Source organism: Xiphophorus couchianus, chromosome 11 (genome assembly GCF_001444195.1).
Source record: "Xiphophorus couchianus chromosome 11, X_couchianus-1.0, whole genome shotgun sequence".
Taxonomy (NCBI): domain Eukaryota; kingdom Metazoa; phylum Chordata; class Actinopteri; order Cyprinodontiformes; family Poeciliidae; genus Xiphophorus; species Xiphophorus couchianus.
Genome location: NC_040238.1, coordinates 4614874 through 4632311, shown reverse-complemented (window position 1 = coordinate 4632311; position 17438 = coordinate 4614874). Strand labels below are relative to the sequence as shown.

The 17438-nt window shown below is 37.4% G+C and overlaps 2 protein-coding genes and 1 long non-coding RNA gene across 10 annotated transcripts in view; 1 reads left to right on the top strand and 2 right to left on the bottom strand.

Moving 5' to 3' along the window:
- Positions 1 to 9799, bottom strand: part of rapgef6 (Rap guanine nucleotide exchange factor (GEF) 6) — a 133030-nt gene extending 123231 nt beyond the window's left edge. For 2 of the 6 annotated variants that reach the window (XM_028031868.1, XM_028031870.1), the window contains exon 1: positions 9306 to 9770. In XM_028031868.1, coding sequence (XP_027887669.1) covers positions 9306 to 9380 — 75 coding nt within the window. In that variant the 5' untranslated portion in view covers positions 9381 to 9770. Of the gene's footprint in view, positions 1 to 9305 lie in introns of all 6 variants that reach the window. The other 4 variants (XM_028031869.1, XM_028031871.1, XM_028031862.1 and 1 more) reach the window with 3 other exon arrangements.
- Positions 2341 to 6287, top strand: LOC114153365 (uncharacterized). Its single transcript, XR_003597313.1, has 2 exons — positions 2341 to 2518; positions 6005 to 6287. It is a non-coding gene; the product is annotated as an uncharacterized LOC114153365 (long non-coding RNA).
- Positions 9800 to 11597: 1798 nt separating the features above from the next.
- The window catches only part of fnip1 (folliculin interacting protein 1), a 39620-nt gene continuing 33779 nt past the window's right edge, over positions 11598 to 17438 (bottom strand). For all 3 annotated transcript variants that reach the window (XM_028031877.1, XM_028031879.1, XM_028031878.1), the window contains 5 exons: positions 15465 to 17037; positions 15208 to 15373; positions 14278 to 14478; positions 14089 to 14204; positions 11598 to 13297 (listed from right to left, as the gene is read on the bottom strand). In XM_028031877.1, coding sequence (XP_027887678.1) covers positions 13219 to 13297; positions 14089 to 14204; positions 14278 to 14478; positions 15208 to 15373; positions 15465 to 17037 — 2135 coding nt within the window. In that variant the 3' untranslated portion in view covers positions 11598 to 13218. The remainder of the gene's footprint in view (positions 13298 to 14088; positions 14205 to 14277; positions 14479 to 15207; positions 15374 to 15464; positions 17038 to 17438) is intronic.

The following is a 17438-nucleotide window of genomic DNA, read 5'->3' as shown; positions in this document are numbered from 1 at the left end:
CTCGGAGACTGAGAAATGTGCTGGCACAAGGTGCAGATGTGCTTCTTATTCACATCTGCAGCGCATGTTGGCAGCAACTGTACACAAGAACTGAAATTAAAAACACTCATACTGTGTGTATGAAAATAATCAAACGCAGAACCAGATGCTCGTCTGGCTGCTGCTCCCCTTAAAATGACTCATTTTTCTGACTCCACTGTAAAGTATATTGAGCAACGATGAACTAATCTTTCGAACAATTTCCTCTGATTGATGGCCAACAGGGTGAGGGTTAGAAAATATGCTTTAATGCGTAAATAAACTAGTAATCATTTCACTTTTTGATGTATTCATAAATGCTTTCTTTTATGATCAATGTTTGATGGATCTGAATTACACCCAAGTTGACAAATGAGTTAGGAAGTGTTTAAAACCGTTTATAGTTTTGAACAACTGATTTTTCTTTAACCAACAGACTTTGAAGAAAACTGGAAATCAGTTTCTGTCCAGACTAATCCGACTTTTGTTGACCCTAACGCACAGAAGGTGAAGGAAGGACATTATGCCTCGTCTGGTTAATTATTTGCTCATTTTTTAACAACTGCTGTCACGCATGCTGCTCAAGTCAAGGTTTTGATTTTATGATACCAAGTTCAGATCCTACCTCATAAATAACTGACTATCACCTTGAACCATAAACCAGTCCACAAAGAAGCCAAATATGTGACGTTAAATCATCAAAGCATAATTACTTTTCAAACTAGCATGGGCCACACAGAAAAACGGAGAGTTCACCGGTGGATGGGAAAGTTTGCTACATCAGAACTTATTATGCGTTTCCTTCTGACATTTTGCGCATAAAATGTTTTTCTAAAAAGTCAAAAACCACCACAAAAAACTCTTAAACCTTTTTTTTTTTTTTTGCAAAATTGAGGAAATTCTTTCAAATTTTGCAGTTTCCATCAACCTTATGGATAAAAAAACATTGACAGAAAAACTGAGTATTAACCTGTGTTTTTATGACCTTCAACTAATTGGATTATTTGTGTGGGTAAGTGGGCGTATGCATAATATTGTGATTTTACTGCAACACAAATTCATCAGGAAATATGACGTCGTACTACAACTACACTTCCAGGGTCAGGTTACATATTACCACAAGCATCTGTAAAAACACACCGTCGTGTTTTCAACCTTCAAGTTTTCAAGCACGTCATCTGTGTTGCTCTGAATCAGCTCTGGAAAAGTGGCAACTTTTTGCCGACTCAATTTTCCGTGCTGCAACCATTGGTTTCAGGGGTGGAAGGATTTTTACGACAGCCTGCTTCATTATGAAACCATTTATCTTTTACCTCACAAGCTTTTTTCAGCTTCTGATCGGGTTTTGTGCACCAATAGTTACACGTCTCTCTTGCATGTTTTGTACGATGAATCATTTCTATTTTGTGTCTTTGGACTTTTTCAACACCTTTGCAGAGATGAAGCTGATTACTTCCCCCACAACATGAACCATGTTAGATGTTTTGTCTGTTCCCAGCAGTATCATGAGGTTAACAGTGTGCCACAGTGACAGGATGTGTCACCAGTTCAGTTTCACATCAACATATGTTGAAACCACTGGGGCTCCAACCAGGTGACAAACTAAAAACAAACCTTTTACTTTCATATAAAACATCCTCCATTTGTTCCTCCTCAAAACCTTAAGATTGTCTTTATTTTTATGAAAAGCCACTTTTAGGTACTTGACTTGCCGTAATTCGTCTGTATCGTCACTTGAACCAACAGCTGTTGGGGATACCACAATGGGTTACCTTCACATTGCCAATAATAACGCCGTCACATGGGAAACTAGCTTACATCTCTCAAACCGTCAACCACAACGCCCTCACATGCTGCGAGTGAGCAGCAATCATGCAGCAACAATCACAAACTTAATTTCATGAATGTCAGAAAACAGGACAAAGGTCAACGATGCGACGGCTGAAGTTTCAAACTGTCTTGTTCTTGTCCACAATAAGGACAGTCAGAGACTGTTCAGTACAGGGGGCTCTTGGGTTTGTGTTGATATTTAAAAACCGTGGGAGCTGATTTATAGAATGATTGTTTTTGTATTCAATCGATCCTTTTTGATTTGGGTTGTAATTTTTGCTTTTATTTGCGGTGATAAAACATTTAGTAGTGGGTTTTCGTCTCTTTCTGTCCTCAAGAAATTTAGAGATATGGACATTTCACATTTACAGATCCGTTATCCACCTCAAAGTTAAATTAAATTATTTTGTATTATTTAGCGCACTGTGTTCCAGCCGGGTGATTGATTATGTTGCACAACGCTCTCACTTCCGCCTCCGAGTTGAACTGTAACCTAAAACAAGTTTAGGAGAGCAGCCTGGGGGGCTGTGTCTGGTGTTTCTGGTCTATTAACTGGTTTTGTCTTGACTGTGCTTGAACATGCATGTTTGGTTACATTTTAAAAGGAAGACTTTTCTTTTTTAAAATCAAGGATACATTTCTATTAAAGCCTACTTATTGGCAGCTTTAGGTAAGTACTGGAAATGCACCACTTCTAATGGACAAACAACTTCCTGGTTGAGAGATTCTCGTATTAGTTAGTAGTAACAGCTTTCTGCATACATCCAGGTTTACCATTACAAACACTGACAGGTTTTTCTCTGCTGCTAAACAAGCAGCAGTGACGTTTACCACAAAGTCAGCAAAAACAAGCCACTGCAGCCACCAAAGTTTTAAGGAAATTAGCTGGAAAGCGTGGGTGACTAATACAACTACAAACGAAGTTACCAGTTCCATAATTGCTAGTGGGAGGCACTTTTCTCCCACTGGCTTTTTTTATTCAAATACCTACAGTTGCTCTCGTAAATCACAGCAGAGGTACAGCAGCTATGCTGAACAAAAAATGCCTTGAGCCACATTAAATCCAGTTAGGCATAAATCAAAGTAAAATGTAAAGAAAGCAGACAACATAATGAGCTGTACATAAAATGCAATCCTCTATGTCTGCATAATTCAGTTGGAAACGCAAATGAAACAGGATTTTGGTGCCTTTTAGAGCCGCTTCCTCTGACTCAGGAAGCTTCCAGTCAACAACTGGAAGAAATGTCTCAGACCAGAAAGGGCACAATTCAGCTCAACCAAAGGAAAAGTGTCTTACTGCTGTTTTAACACAGGAACAAAACTGGCACAGTTGGGTTAGTGTTACAAAAATTATATTAAACTTGAAAAAACTAATCACTGCTCTGCTAAGTTTTCAGGTTTTTACAAAGTGTTGGTGAGAAATTGCATCAACAACATGAACAAATATTGTTTTCCAAATATGCAAAATTAAAAATGTTATAATGTTTTTTGTATGTACCCAACTGGAGGAAAAAATTCCCTTCAGATTTCATTTAAACAGTGAAATGAACTTCAACTTCATTTTTATTTAATAACTTCCTATTTACGGATTAAATAAAGATAAAAACGATGCTGGAAGAATAACCAGGTATTAAAATAAAGTGTTTCTTCACTAATAATGCTCTGGTTTTGCCATTTAACAAACATATGTTTAATTATCTAATCATGTTACTGCAGTTTAATATTTCAACTGAAAATGTACAGTATATGTTTCTGAAGTATTTAAATTAAAGTCACTTAAAAATATGATAATAAAAACTCTGGAGACTTTTTGTGTCTATATTTTGGAAGATCTAAATTTGAGACATGAATTTTAAAAAATAGCAATTGAAGTTGAGACTTATGAATATTTAAAAAGAAGTTCTGTCTGAGTTTATCTGTTACAATATAAATAGTTTTAAATTATGTAAACTACAGTGTTGTTACGGTTAATCATTTTTACAAGTTGGTAACAAGAAAAACAGACAAACCAGACAATTAATGTGACCAACTAAAAGCTAAGTTGTTTAATATTAGCCGAAGCAGCTCAGAGAAATTAAATCATTTGAACTAGTGGGTTACAGCAGCAATAATAGAAGCCACTTTTATCACATTATTAGGTTTGTGTGATATAAACTGATATAGCTATTAACTATAATCTACGTATAAATTGAAATATTTTGGCTAGCTGTACAGGTTATTCCTTTAAAATCACAGTGATACTCAAATAGGCCTGTCACAATAAAGTAATATGTAAATTAATCACATGATAAATTAAAACGAGCTCAATAATGTCCATTTGAATCATTTATTTATTTATGTTTTCTCTTTCTACCAAAAACTGCTCATCAGTTTGGTGTTTCTGCCTCAACTAGCTCTACATTTTGTTTACAGAGACTCATAATTCTGTTTATTTTCTGTTGTTTTGTTTATTTATTTAGGATATTAAAATGTCTCCCAGTTCCAGTGTTAAATGTTCATTAGAATTTAAATCTTACTGATATTTGAGAACGTGTTCTTTCTTTGTTATTATCATTACAGTACTTGAAAATGGTTTCAAAGCAACAATATTAGTTTATCACAATAACTTTTGGAATAATTTATCATCCAGCAAAATTTTAAAACACTTATTAAGAGTTGTTGGTTTTTACTGTAAATTAGAGTCGCTCCATTGAGTTTTTCATTGGCCTGTTAGTATTTTCTTTGCCTCTCTGCATAGAGGTGTAGAGAAACAAACTTCGCCCTCTAGCATTGAGCATCGCGTTATTTGCTGATAAGCCAGCGGTTTTGCAGATAATTACACTGGTCCGCTTCTTCTTCTGCTCTCGTCCTGGTGGCTCCGAAAGCAGCAAGTCGCCACTTAAGAGTCTCTCTCTCTCCTTCACTCGCACTTTCCCTGGAGAGCCTGCGGCTTCAAGAGGGCTGGAATTCCCATAAAGTCCAATCTCAGCTGGGCGCAGCCAAAACCGCCGTAAATCACCCCGGCAAGATTTGTCGTCCGTTACCACCACGCCGTCTGAACGGCAACGGGGAAGGTGGGCAGGGAGCGAAGGGCCGGACGAGACGGGGAAAAGTTGACGAAGCACTAAATGTGGGCAGAACGAGGTTTCCCGCCCAGCTCAACATCTGCGAGGGAGACAGACTCACCTTCCTGCAGCACAAAGTTTCCAAAAGAGCCACATGACACAGAACCAACCGCTTCGAGTTGGGTCCAATTGGGAGCAAAGACGTGACTAATATTATTTTAATTGCTCTTCATTTTCATTAAGTTATACCTATTATACCAGTTTTCTTTACAATTTTTTCCCAAAGAAATACAACTAGTAATCTCACGATAAATTCTGCTGGACGAGGTTATTGCTACAAATGATAATATTGATGATTTCAGACCATTTTCAGGTAATATAATGGCAACTGCACAATAATGAAAGAATACATAATCAAAGATCAATAAATTTTTAACTCTGGAAAACTGGAAGACATTCAAAATATTCCAAATAAATAAACAAAACAATAAATAAAATGAATTATGGAATCTCTGCAAAGAAAATTGTCCTCAAGAAGAAATGGCTGGTTGAAATGAAAACCGCAGACTGGAGGCTTTTATCATCCAATTTTTGGTAGAAAAACAATAAATCATGCAAATGGAAATGATTGATATCATTTTAGTTTGTCATGCTATTAATTGATTTATTGCTTATTGCAACAGGCCTAAATACAACATATAAAAATTAGAATATCTCTAACTTTTTTCTGATTTTGATCTAACTAATGCATGCATCAAAATTCATGCAGTTAGTAAGTTTATCAACTGAAATTTATGGGGATACCCATTTCCAGTGCATTCAATGAATCTTAACAAAAAGTAGGTTTATATTATAGAATTTTTTTTACCTCTTTCTATCTCTGCTCAGTGTACTGATGTACATCTAAAATATTCAAGAATGAAATGTTAGACATGCCATTTGCAAAACAGCCAATCCAGGAGCACCATTTGTTTTCATTGGCACCGATTGGCTGAATATCCCAGGAAGTACATATTAGCTATCGATGAATATTAAGGTATATTTGGTGTTTGAACTATTAAATTGTGCATTGTTTTAACATTTCATAAAGAAGTCAATAATTTTCCTCCCAGCCAATCTAGAGTCTGAATCTGAACTGAATCATTTTCCTGATGGAGGAAAGACGACGACCGTCTGGTTGAGTTTTCCAACAATCAACTTTATGTGTCACTGCAGGAAACACAGATTCAAATGCAGCAAAGAAACCCAAAAATAAACCCGACCCTCTTTCATGTTTCATATTTTCTGTCAGCTTCAACTTTCTTCCGGCCAACATAAAGCTGATGTAGCTCTACGTTTATCCCATCTATCTCCAGTATCTTCTGCCAAATAAAATGTAAGGCTTGTCAGCATGAATGTTGGTCCAGTCCAGTTTGGCTTTCTGTGTTGTTTTCCACCAGTTCAGATTGACCTCCAGCAGAACCAAAGTAAGAATATTTATGAGTGCATAAACATTTTTAGAGTTTGCTTCGAGAGAATATAGTTAATGGTAACACACCTTAGTCTTTCTATTAGAGGAAAAATAAATTTTAAAGTAAATGTACGCAGATTGTTTCCAGATTACAGTTACTCATCAGCTGCCAATTATAACAAAACTACTGAAGAGAATTTTTTATAAATCTGAGTAAAATTTAAAACAACATTTCTAACTCTGAGGTTTGTCAAGTCAATATAATACATGTAGAAACTAAAAAAAGTATTTTTTTAGCTTCTACTTCAAGCTCTTTACAAATGTCCTCTTTTGGTGCAACTGCACAGCGGTTTGGTACGTCAGCTCACAAACAAAAACACAGGAGAAAATTCTAGACTTTTCCAGGAAAACAGGTCAAGCAAATCATTAATATTGTATTATAAAATAAACTTAGAGTGCATTTTGTACTATGATGCCTTCACTTCCCTCTGTGATCAATACTTTCTTGGATACAGTAAGACTTCATCCAACATTTTTTTAAAGAGGCCACACACATTGCTTTCCCTGTGGTCATCTGCCCAATCAGTAATGCACACAGAGATACAGTAATAGTAATATGTTACAGAGACATTATGCAGACCTAAGCTAATGATTAATTTTCTTTTTTTTTTTGCGAGAGCTTGAACCAAACAAACACCAAGAAATCCACTAGTAGAGAATTTCCAGTTTTACTGGTGCAAAGTGGTGATCAGTCAACCTTTATCTGATCAATAAATCCACCAAACTGAGTGAAATCTGGCCGTTCCAATAACAACACTCCTCGGTGTGGATGCTGTTACTGAGTGAAGTTCAAAATGGCTGTTTTAGGAATGAATGATTTTGTTACAAAAGATCTGGATATTTTGGCTAAATTTCACCAATAGTGGCTTTTTATCATTCACCGTATCGATCACAGACTATAACTGAGGCTGAGACAGCAGCACATTGAACACAATGTTTTTGACCAATTTTGAGAAAACAATTGCAGTAAAATCAGAACAAATGTGGGGATTTGTTGATTCTGTGTGAATTTTGAGGATTTGTGAAAAACTGGAGGAACTTATTGATGTAATTTAGAGTCTAGAGGGCCACATAAAAAGCTACGGCGGACCAGATTTGGCCCCCGGGCCTTGAGTTTGACATTTGGTGCTAAAGGAGCCTTTCTCTGACCCATAAACCCACAATCAAACATCAGACAAGGAGAGCTTTTCAGAAACGGTTTTCCCTTTGAACGTTTTTTTTCTGATAGTCAAATGAAAAAGTGTGCGCCCAAAACGGCTGCCAGCAGTTGAACATGGATGGGAGTACAGCGGGAGCTATTTTTGGGGCAGGGAGCGTAACCAAAGAACTGACAGGCCAGCTGTGTTTCCCCAGGTTCATGAAAGGGAGGAGGAGGAGGACGAAGAGGCGGATGGGAACGAAGAAATGAGCACATTTTTACTGGCGTCACCCTTGCTTAGGGTTTACACAAACTACATCCTGAGGGTAATGCAACAGCCTGAGAGGAGAAGCTGTGACGTTAGGTTGGGTTTCAACAAGGCAGACGTGTAATAAAGACGGATTTTCCCAAACAGAACCAAATCCTCTAAAATAGTTCCTGAACAAAAGTCAGTTCTGCTAATTTAAACGTGGAATATGTCCTTCATCTGCATAAATACCACAATAAGCAATATTTTTCTCTGGACTATAAAATGCCCCAAAGGTTATAATTTTGATAAACGATAATGTTGTTGTTTTACAACCATTTTTAAGTCGTTTAATGGTAATGGCATACATTCTAACAAACATTTAACTTTAGAACTGGAAGACATTTTAAATATCCAAAGCAAATAAACAGAAACACCAAATAAAATGAATTATGAAGTCTCTGTAAACAAAACTGTCCTTTTGTTTTCAAAGATTTGTTTAATCATCCAGTTTTTGGTAGAAAAAGAGAAAAGACAAAAACGATAAATCATGCAAATGTAAATTATTGAGTTTGTTTTAATTTATCATGCAATTAATTGATTTATTGGTCTCAACTAGACCATGTTTTTGAAGAAAAATGTTGTTTACAAAAACTCTACAATTCTTTTTTTGTTGTTGTTTTGTTTATTTTACATATTTAAAATGTCTTCCAGTCCCATTGCCATTATATTACCTGAAATGGTATCAAAACAACAATATTATCATTTATTGCAATAACTTCTGAGACAATTTATCATTTCATTTATGAAAATAATCTATAGAAGGGACTAAACATATTTTAATTGAGCCCACATATCTGTGTTAAAAAAGTTTTTAGTGTTACGATGAAATATCCTAAAATTAAATACCAACTTTTTATTCGATACAAGTGGAAAATAATCATGATTAACTAAAAAAAAAAAGACTTGAAATAGTTAAATAATGTATTTTGCTTAGCATACTGAGTTACTGAACTAAATGTCAATAATTTTCTGGCAACATAAATAACATTAACTTTATTAATTAACATGAACTTTTTTTAAAAGATACAATTTCAAAGATCAATTGTTTTACAGAAAATTAATTTAGATTGGCCCTTCTTATTCTCTGGTCACATGCCTTTTTCTTTTTGGTATTCCTGCACTGAATGTAAACTGTATACAACTGAAAATGTGTCAGAAAACAGTTTACACACACAGTTTCCATACCCTTCTGTTTTACAGACTCATGGTTCTGCAGAGTGCACCGTGTGCAGTCCCCTCACCTATTAGCATGTGATTCTGCTGATAACTTCTAATTTAACGGGTAATTTAAGCCACAAGAAACTCGTTATTGACTCAGTTCAGTGAAACTCCAATGAAAGCAGAAATTAGGAAGGGTTCCCCCTCTAAAGTGGGGCTAATCTATATTATTTTAACTTACTTTAGCAAGGAACTGCTAATTTTTCCCAAAAAAGAAGATAGGATGGTTTTATTTACCTCTGCCGTCCGGAAGAGGGGCGGCTTCTTTAAAGCCAGCTTAAAAGAAGTTTCCATGGCTCCGGTCATTTTCATAACTTCGGTTCAAACCCTCCTCAGGTTTTGTCTTATTTCTTTACTCCTTTATGATATCGCTTCTTGCCTCCTGGCTGCTCCTTAGCCGAACCGAACAAAAATAAATCACATCCTCATGGATATCGTGGTCGTCCAGCCGAGCATGGATGGAGTTTAATCCAAACGAACCGACCGGGAACTCCTTCTTCTCCTGGAGAGAAGGGAAAAAACTTCACTTTCAGCTAACTCGCTGTCCCCACGCGTGCGAAAACTAGTAAACGCCATTAAAGTGTGACAGGAACTAACGTGCGTGTGACCTGTTCGCTTGTTTTCGGCACATTTTGGGTGAAAAAGTAAACTCCACTTCGGCGGCCAGCGTCAGTCATAAAATCAGGAGTTCGGATTTTTTTTTTTTTTTTTTTTGATCCCTCCTCCAGCAGAGAGTTGACGACATCTGTTAGTGGTGCTGCGTTCACGGCAGTTGGAAAATAAACACCCCGGTGTTTGTATGTAGAACATTCAGAGCCCGATTTAACTTTCGTCTTATAAAATGTTGGATCTTATAAAATCCTACAGTTAAATGCCACACTTCATAGCTGATTTTATTGCCATTATGTATTTGTTAGTGGAAATAAATACAGCACTCGACAATGTGTTTAAAACTTGTCCCTAACTAGCTTACATTTCTAACACAGATGTCAGCACAAAAACAGGAAAATACACAGTTTTATGATGTCATTAAATGCAGCAACACTCTCAATGTATTCCTGGTTAGTTTGGCTGAATTACATTTAGCCTACGGTTAATATAACTTCCACCTATTATTGTAATTTCAATTCTCAGCTCACTACTTCTAGGAAAAATACATAATTTAATATTTTATTGTTAAATACTGAGCCGCTACGTGATATATTTAATTAAATTAAGGGGTAAGATTAAATAATCACTTCCGACTCCTTTTGAAACATCAAAGTAGTGGTAAGCTAATTATTTTGTACTTGGTTATGTAAGCACATGTTTTCTCTTGTCCTACTTATTACTTGTTTTCTTGTTTTTGAAAACCAGTTTGAAATAAATATAAATAAACGTAAATCTAAATGTTTCTTGTAAGCAACTCAGTCTTGCTGTTAAGTGTTTCATGTTTGTGGAAAGACAAATTAAACAAATTAAAAGTTTTAAAATCAGATTGCTACTATAACAATGGTTTCAAAATTACAGATTAAGTATAACACAGTTATATTGATGAATATTTTTATATAAAAGTATGTCCACTGTTAATAAATTTAGCATAATTACTTTTCAGCAGCATAATACATCAAATTAAGCTAATTAAACTGTTTCTTTTATAAACAACAGGCACCTTGTCATACGCCTTACAAAATTAGTTAACTAAAATTTAAAAAACAAGAAATTCTAAACATTTTAAAAAAGTTTAGTAGAATAACAGCTTGATTTTTATCCCAAAGCCTGAAGGGAGTTGACCCACAGCTGCTCATATGTTTCTCTGAGTCTTGTACTTTCCTTCCTTTCCTTCTTCTTTTACCTTCTGTCGGGTGGAGCTGAGGACAGTGATGAATTTAAAGGTGGGGAAGAGTAAAAATGTGTGGTCCAGATGTGGTTAAGCTTCCGCCTACCAGGAGAACAAAAGATTTTTTCTTTAAGGCTCCCTCACACGTTTCATGTTTTTAAATTTCCAGGTTGAATTTTTTTAAGTTGGCATTCCAGTTTTAGTTAATTTTTAAAATATAAAAGCACATACAGAAGCAGAAAGGAGAAGGCAGCATAGAAACTGGACTGAAAGAAAAAAAATGGATGAAATGACAAATGATTGGAGGAAGTGAATACATGACTAACCAGATTTATGGATAAACTGATGGAAGAAGACAAAAATGTAAATAATGGGGGAAAAATAAGACGATAGATCCATCTTGATGGATGGATAAAAAGTCAAAGAATGACCAAAGTGGTGGGACAGAAGGATACAAATGGAAATAAAAAAACAATATAAAATAGAAGCCAGAGAAATAGTAAAGTTTGGAAACCAAACATGTTCTCATATTTATTCAGATTGTGTGAAGTTCTAAAAGTTATTTTCTCGATGATTGTAAACGTGCAGAAACAATAACAAAACATAAACATATATAATAAAATCTGTTTGAAAGATTTAGTTATCTGTTCGCTCCTTTTTTGTTCCAGGAATTAAATTAACTTTCTTGGTGAAAAAAAACTTTCAGAATCTGAAATTCTCTGCATTTTTATTGCACAACATTCCCAGAAAATTGGGAAAAAAATTACTGAAGGTGACAATTCATAAAAGACATTCTGTACAAATACATGAAAACAAAACAAAAAGAAGAATGTACAGTTTACACAACCCATTACACATAGGAGCAACTAAATAACTTACTCATGTACAAAGAAGGAAAAGCAGAGATATAAATCTACTGTAGCCATCTTGTTTAAGGTAGGCTGATATAGTGAAGCATCTTTAATACACAGAAGCATTTATTAACCAACAGCAAAAAGAAACATTCGTGCCTTTTCTCCATTAAGACTTGGATTATATTCAGGGTGCAACTTGGATGAGCAAACTGAGAACCACTGTCCACTTTTCAGGATTACAGCTGCTTTATCTCTAAAAAAAGGTCATAACAAATATTGTATTAAATTTATTTATGACATGATGCAGAAGAAGCCGTTTTAAAAGCAGCACAGGATGATGGCAAAACCTTCCATTTCTGCATTTTCAGAGTCAAAAAGGAACAGAAAATGTTGCAAATTAGGAAACTTCTACGTTTTTCCTGCAGCAGGTTTTACTTTATGTGCAAGCAGAGGTGCAACTGACATTAGTATATCTGCCACTAAATCCTGCTGTAGTTTTTGTTATTCTGTGTAAAACTGTTATGAAAAGAAAACTGAAAATAGTGTTAACCAGTCCATATACACTCATTATACACTAGTCCTTCTGCCCTAAAGTAGTAAACATAAAAAATAAAAGGTGACATGTATAGAAAAGTTAGAAAATACTTCAGCATTTTGGTTGGAAAACAGACGATGGAGGTTTTCGCTTTTCCACAGTATAAAGGGCCCCTTCTCAGTCACTCTGAGATGCAAAAATACATTTATTCAGCCTTCCCTTTTTATTTTAAAGAACACAGCATATAGTCTACACAGTCAACATTCTTTTGATTAAAATTTATAATAAAGTTTACCTCACAGTTTTCTGTGGGGCAACTGTAAATCAGCCACTGCCCATAAGATCTGAGGTAGTGATGTACCTTGGATAATAGCATCAAAGCACTTTTAGCAAATTGAAATGTACATTTTACTTCTTTGTAATAATAATAAAAACTGATTACTTCAATATGACTAAAAGAAAAAAAGTGGGGTTATTTTAAGGCAGAGGGGGCATCTCTTGTTTCAAAACCATTAAAATCATTCAAATTAAGAACTTGTAAACAAAAACATGAAAATGAGATAAACATGGCAACCACGGAAAATTAGCTCTAAGTTCAACTTCATAGTGCCACGTTTAAGATTGTACAGGAAATGAAAGCAGTTGTGTAATTAAAAATGATTTCAAACTACGGTGAAGGTGTCTTCAAATTTAGATCTCACTTGGATAAATTTGTAGTCTTTGGCTTTTGCTTCCAAAACAGTTAAGAGTTTTAAAATGAACATTCAGTCACCTGCTCCATTTTAACTCTCTGCCGCCACCAAGTGGTCAAACATCCACACTGTATCGTCGTTTGTGAGGACGTGCAGCAGAGCGGATCGGGTTAGCAGGCGTGGACGGCTGTTTGTGAGGGCCGAAGTTTCTCCAGCTGACTGTTCTGTTCACCCAAACCCAGAAGAAGTCTCATAGTAAGATCTGGGCGACGTAAGGGGAGTGAGTGCTGGCCACCGCCGCCAGCAGGGGCAGGTCGCTGGACTCAATCCTGCAAAAGGGAGAAAAAACATGAGACTAATGAAGTCAGTCGGTAAATAATGACACTTTAAATGCAAAGTTGCACTGAAAGTTGCATTAAAAGTGTCATTATTAACTGAATATTAACAGTCATGACAGCTCTTATGTTTATGACAGTTGCACCAAATTTTCTTTTGCCTGATTTTGTTGTTTTTTTTTACTACTTATGTGCAGTTCAAAATTTTCACATAACTTTATATATTGGTCAGTCTGATGATGTAATTTTTAAATATTAAATGATAATTTGATCAGTACTTGAGCAGTCTTTTACCAAATACTTTTTTACTCTTGAGTAATTTCTTGAACAGATACTTCTACTTTTACTCGAGTAGTTTTGTTATGAAGTATTTCTACTCTTACTTGAGTAAATTTCTGGATTTTCTACCCACTGAATGAAAATCAAACATGTTTTAACCAAACGTTTTCCAGACACAGACACACCTGCAGCTTTTAATTCAAGTTTTTTATTGAAAGAAACCGATTTGGAAACATTTTCTTTTGTTATTGGAATGAATTATTGTCAATTTCATCCTTAAAGTACAACATTTTAAACTTTATATTTTGGATGCAATTTTTAAATATTAAATGATTGATAATTTGATCAGTTACTCAATAAGTACAAATACTATTTTACTCTTACTTGCGTCATTTCTTGCTATGTTTTACTTTTGAGTGAAAATATGTTGTAAAAAAAAGTAGTTGTAACCTGAGTATAATTTTTGGGAACTCTCCAGTGGAAGGAAGCGGGAAACCAGTGCTTACCCCAACACCATGCCCAGCTCTTTCACATGGACTCTCGTCTGGCCCTTCAAATACTCCGCAAGCATTTTACTCTTGAAATAAATCTCCTGCAGGCGATCTTCAAGGTGCATTATACACTGGAGGATGAACGCAGCAATTAGAAAACAAGAACAATATTTAATAAAAGGAAACCTGAATGTTTTGACGTACAAAGTTAGGCGAAAGGTTGAGCTTGTAGAGCTGGTAGGTGGACTGCAGGATGTTGGAAACCAGGCTGGACACCAGAACTTCTTTTCCCAGCTTGGTTACGTCGGTGACTCTCCTCTGGCTGCTGGACACCTGGACCGTCCACTTGTCTGTGTCTGCGATAATGCAGACGGCCTCGGCAATAGGCTCATCCAATACAGGATGCTGCACAGGACAAACAGCATTTTATCAAAAGGCTACAACAAGATCCTCGAAAGAAAAATGAATTCTTAATTTGCAGCATTTCTTTAAACATCTGCATCCATGCAGTCATGTAGGCCTGTCACAAGAAGCAATACATGTATAAAAATAATTTGCTAAACAAATACAATAAGGTTTGTTTTATGAGTTTGTCTACTTTTTAGAACATGAAAGCTTTTTTAAAAATATACAACGTTTTGAAGATGTTCTATGTATAACAAAGTAAAGGTAAAATAATTTTCTTGCCACTGACAAGAATTTAAATATTGTTTTACCAATTTCTGCACTAGTTTTGTGTTTTTTTTTCTTTATTTTTGACTGAAATAAGTACACTTAAATCAATTGACTGCAAGATAAATTAAAATGATATCAATAATTTAAATTTGAATGATATTATCATTTATTTTCTCTTTCTACCAAAAACTGGATGATAAAAGTCTGCAGTTTGTTGCTTTGGTCCCAACTAGACTTTCTAATTCATTTTATTTGTTGTTTCTATTGTTTTATTTACTTTTGACATAAAAAATGTCTTCCAGTTTTAAATGTTCATTACCATTATATTACTTGAAAATGGCCTCAGAACAACAATATTATCGTTTATCACAATAACTTCTGGGACAATTTATTGTCGCGGTTTTTCAGGAAAAACATCTGCACAGATTTATGGAACAATATATATTTTTTGATATTTACCTGAACAGCATGGTTTAACTCTGACATGAGGCTTTGCCGTAGCTTCTCGTCGCTCGGGACGCCATGCAGAACAAAGTCTGGAACGTAGGTGGGGCAGTACCCTCCGAACAGAGACCGACCGAAATTGGCAATGGTCGGCTTGGAGTAGTTCTCCACTAATTTTGCCCTGAAGAAACCAAAATATATAGTAAAAATTTAAATCTATGCTTCTGTTTGAGCTGATGGGAGTGAAAACAGAAGGTGTTCATTGGACTCACCCTGGGAAGGGAACCAGCACTTCCTCCTGCCAGTCCTCCGTCTCTTCGCTCTCGCTGTCTCCGAGCGCGCTGTCTGAGCTCTCGTTGCGCGGAATCTCCCAGTCGTTGACGGAGGCCGCCTGGTACTTTTGGTCCCTGTTGCCGTCGTTTCCCTCCTGATGGAGAGCGGCACACGGCCGTGGATCTTTGTCGTGTTCTGCAGGACAGCATCTGCAGCAGCAGGCGTCGGACGAGTCTGTGGAACTACACCTGCACCTCTGAGCAGAGGCAGAAGAAGAAGTGTCCCGCTTCCTGCTGGAGCCCAAAGTTGTGTCCAAACTCCCACTACTTAGTGCATTTTGAAAACTGTGTTCTTGAAGTTGAGGAATCCCAGACGGATTCAGTAAATGTCTGTGCATAATGTCCATGGTTGCCTCCTGGTTGCGCAACGTCCTTGTCTCCTCGTTCTCCGAACCAAAATACTCACTGCAATAGTCTGAGCATTTGCTGCTCCACTGTTGGATCGTGCTGGACACCCGCGGCAGAGCTGGAGTTGCCTTGGTCTGATTGGTTTGGTCCTCAGCTGCATCGGTGCTGATGGTCTTCGAATGCAGGTATTGCTTGTGTTTTTTGATTCCCGCCTTCATCTTCCGCCTCTGACTCTCTGTGTCCGACTCAGGAGACATGGAGTCTCCGATAAGGAAAGTCACTTTGTTTGCTGGCCCCTCTTCCTCAGCCAGGACCATTGGTAATGTCACAGTACTTCCAGGTAATACAGGTACTGGAACAGCAGAGGTCTTATCAGGGGGCTTCTTCTCATAAGTGACCCCTGAAGGCCAGAGAACCTGCATTTTGCTGGCCTGGAGTCCTTCCGTCTCAGCTTCAGCGTTTCTACAGTCTGCAGTGACAGAAGAGAGAGACAAACTTGATGCAAGTTCTGTGGGTGAGGCTGAATCAGGAAGTTTAAGGTCTCCCTTGGTGCGAGCTTCCAGGGCAGAGGCCTGCTTCCTGGGGGAGGCGGCGCCGAGTCGCAGCACCGTTTCCACCGGGACATCGCACAATTCCCTCTGCAGCTCTCCGGTCTCTGCGACCTCCGCGGCTCTAATTTGGGAAATCGTGTCCTCGATGGTTCTCGACTGAAGCACACTACTCCTGGACTCTTGGCTCACATTGCTGTCCTCCTCGTCCTCTTCCTCCTCGTCTTCCTCTTTGGGTGGGTCGCTGTGCTCCACCTCCATGTCTGTGTACGTGCTGCTCTGCAGGCTGTTGTCTGAGCGGTAGCTGCTGTCCTCAGCCTCCGTCTGCTGGCTGTGGGCTCCTTGGGACAGGTAGTCCCCGCTGGGCTTGTGGACGGTAACCAGAACGTATTCCGACTCCTCCACTTCCCCTTTTCTAAGGGAAGTGGTGATAAGCGAGCCGGGCATGACGATGGCCTCGTCCTCAGCGCTGTCCAGCATGTGGGTCTCCAGCAGCTCCGAGCAGCGGATGAAGTATGTGAGAACGTAGAGGAGCCTCTGGACCAGATCCTGTCTGCGCCCGACTACCACTGTCCTCGACAGCCGCACCGGAGACCCGATGGCCCCGTATAGGTCACCTACAAAACAAGAGGGGGATTATTTCAAAATAGCATCAAGAATGCTTTGCTTACAGATTCAATCAACCAAGTCGTGCAGGATTAAAGGACTGACATCCCAATAAGATCCAGAGAAACTCATCCAGTTTATCTTTAGCCACGTTGATTAACTGAACAAACTGAAGTGAAGAAGAGCGATCTAGACTCAACACACAGCTTCAGTTGTTACAGCTGGAAACTACAGATCAGGCTGAACCTTCAGAGCCACATAAAGATGGCTACAGAGTGGGCCTTCTACCAGCTGCAGAACATTTCCAAGACCAGAGGACTAAAGTCTAAGATCAGAAAAACTCATCCAGGCTTTAGTTTCTCTTTAGTGGCTTTGATTCCTGCAGCAGCGTCTTCAATCAATCAATCAATCA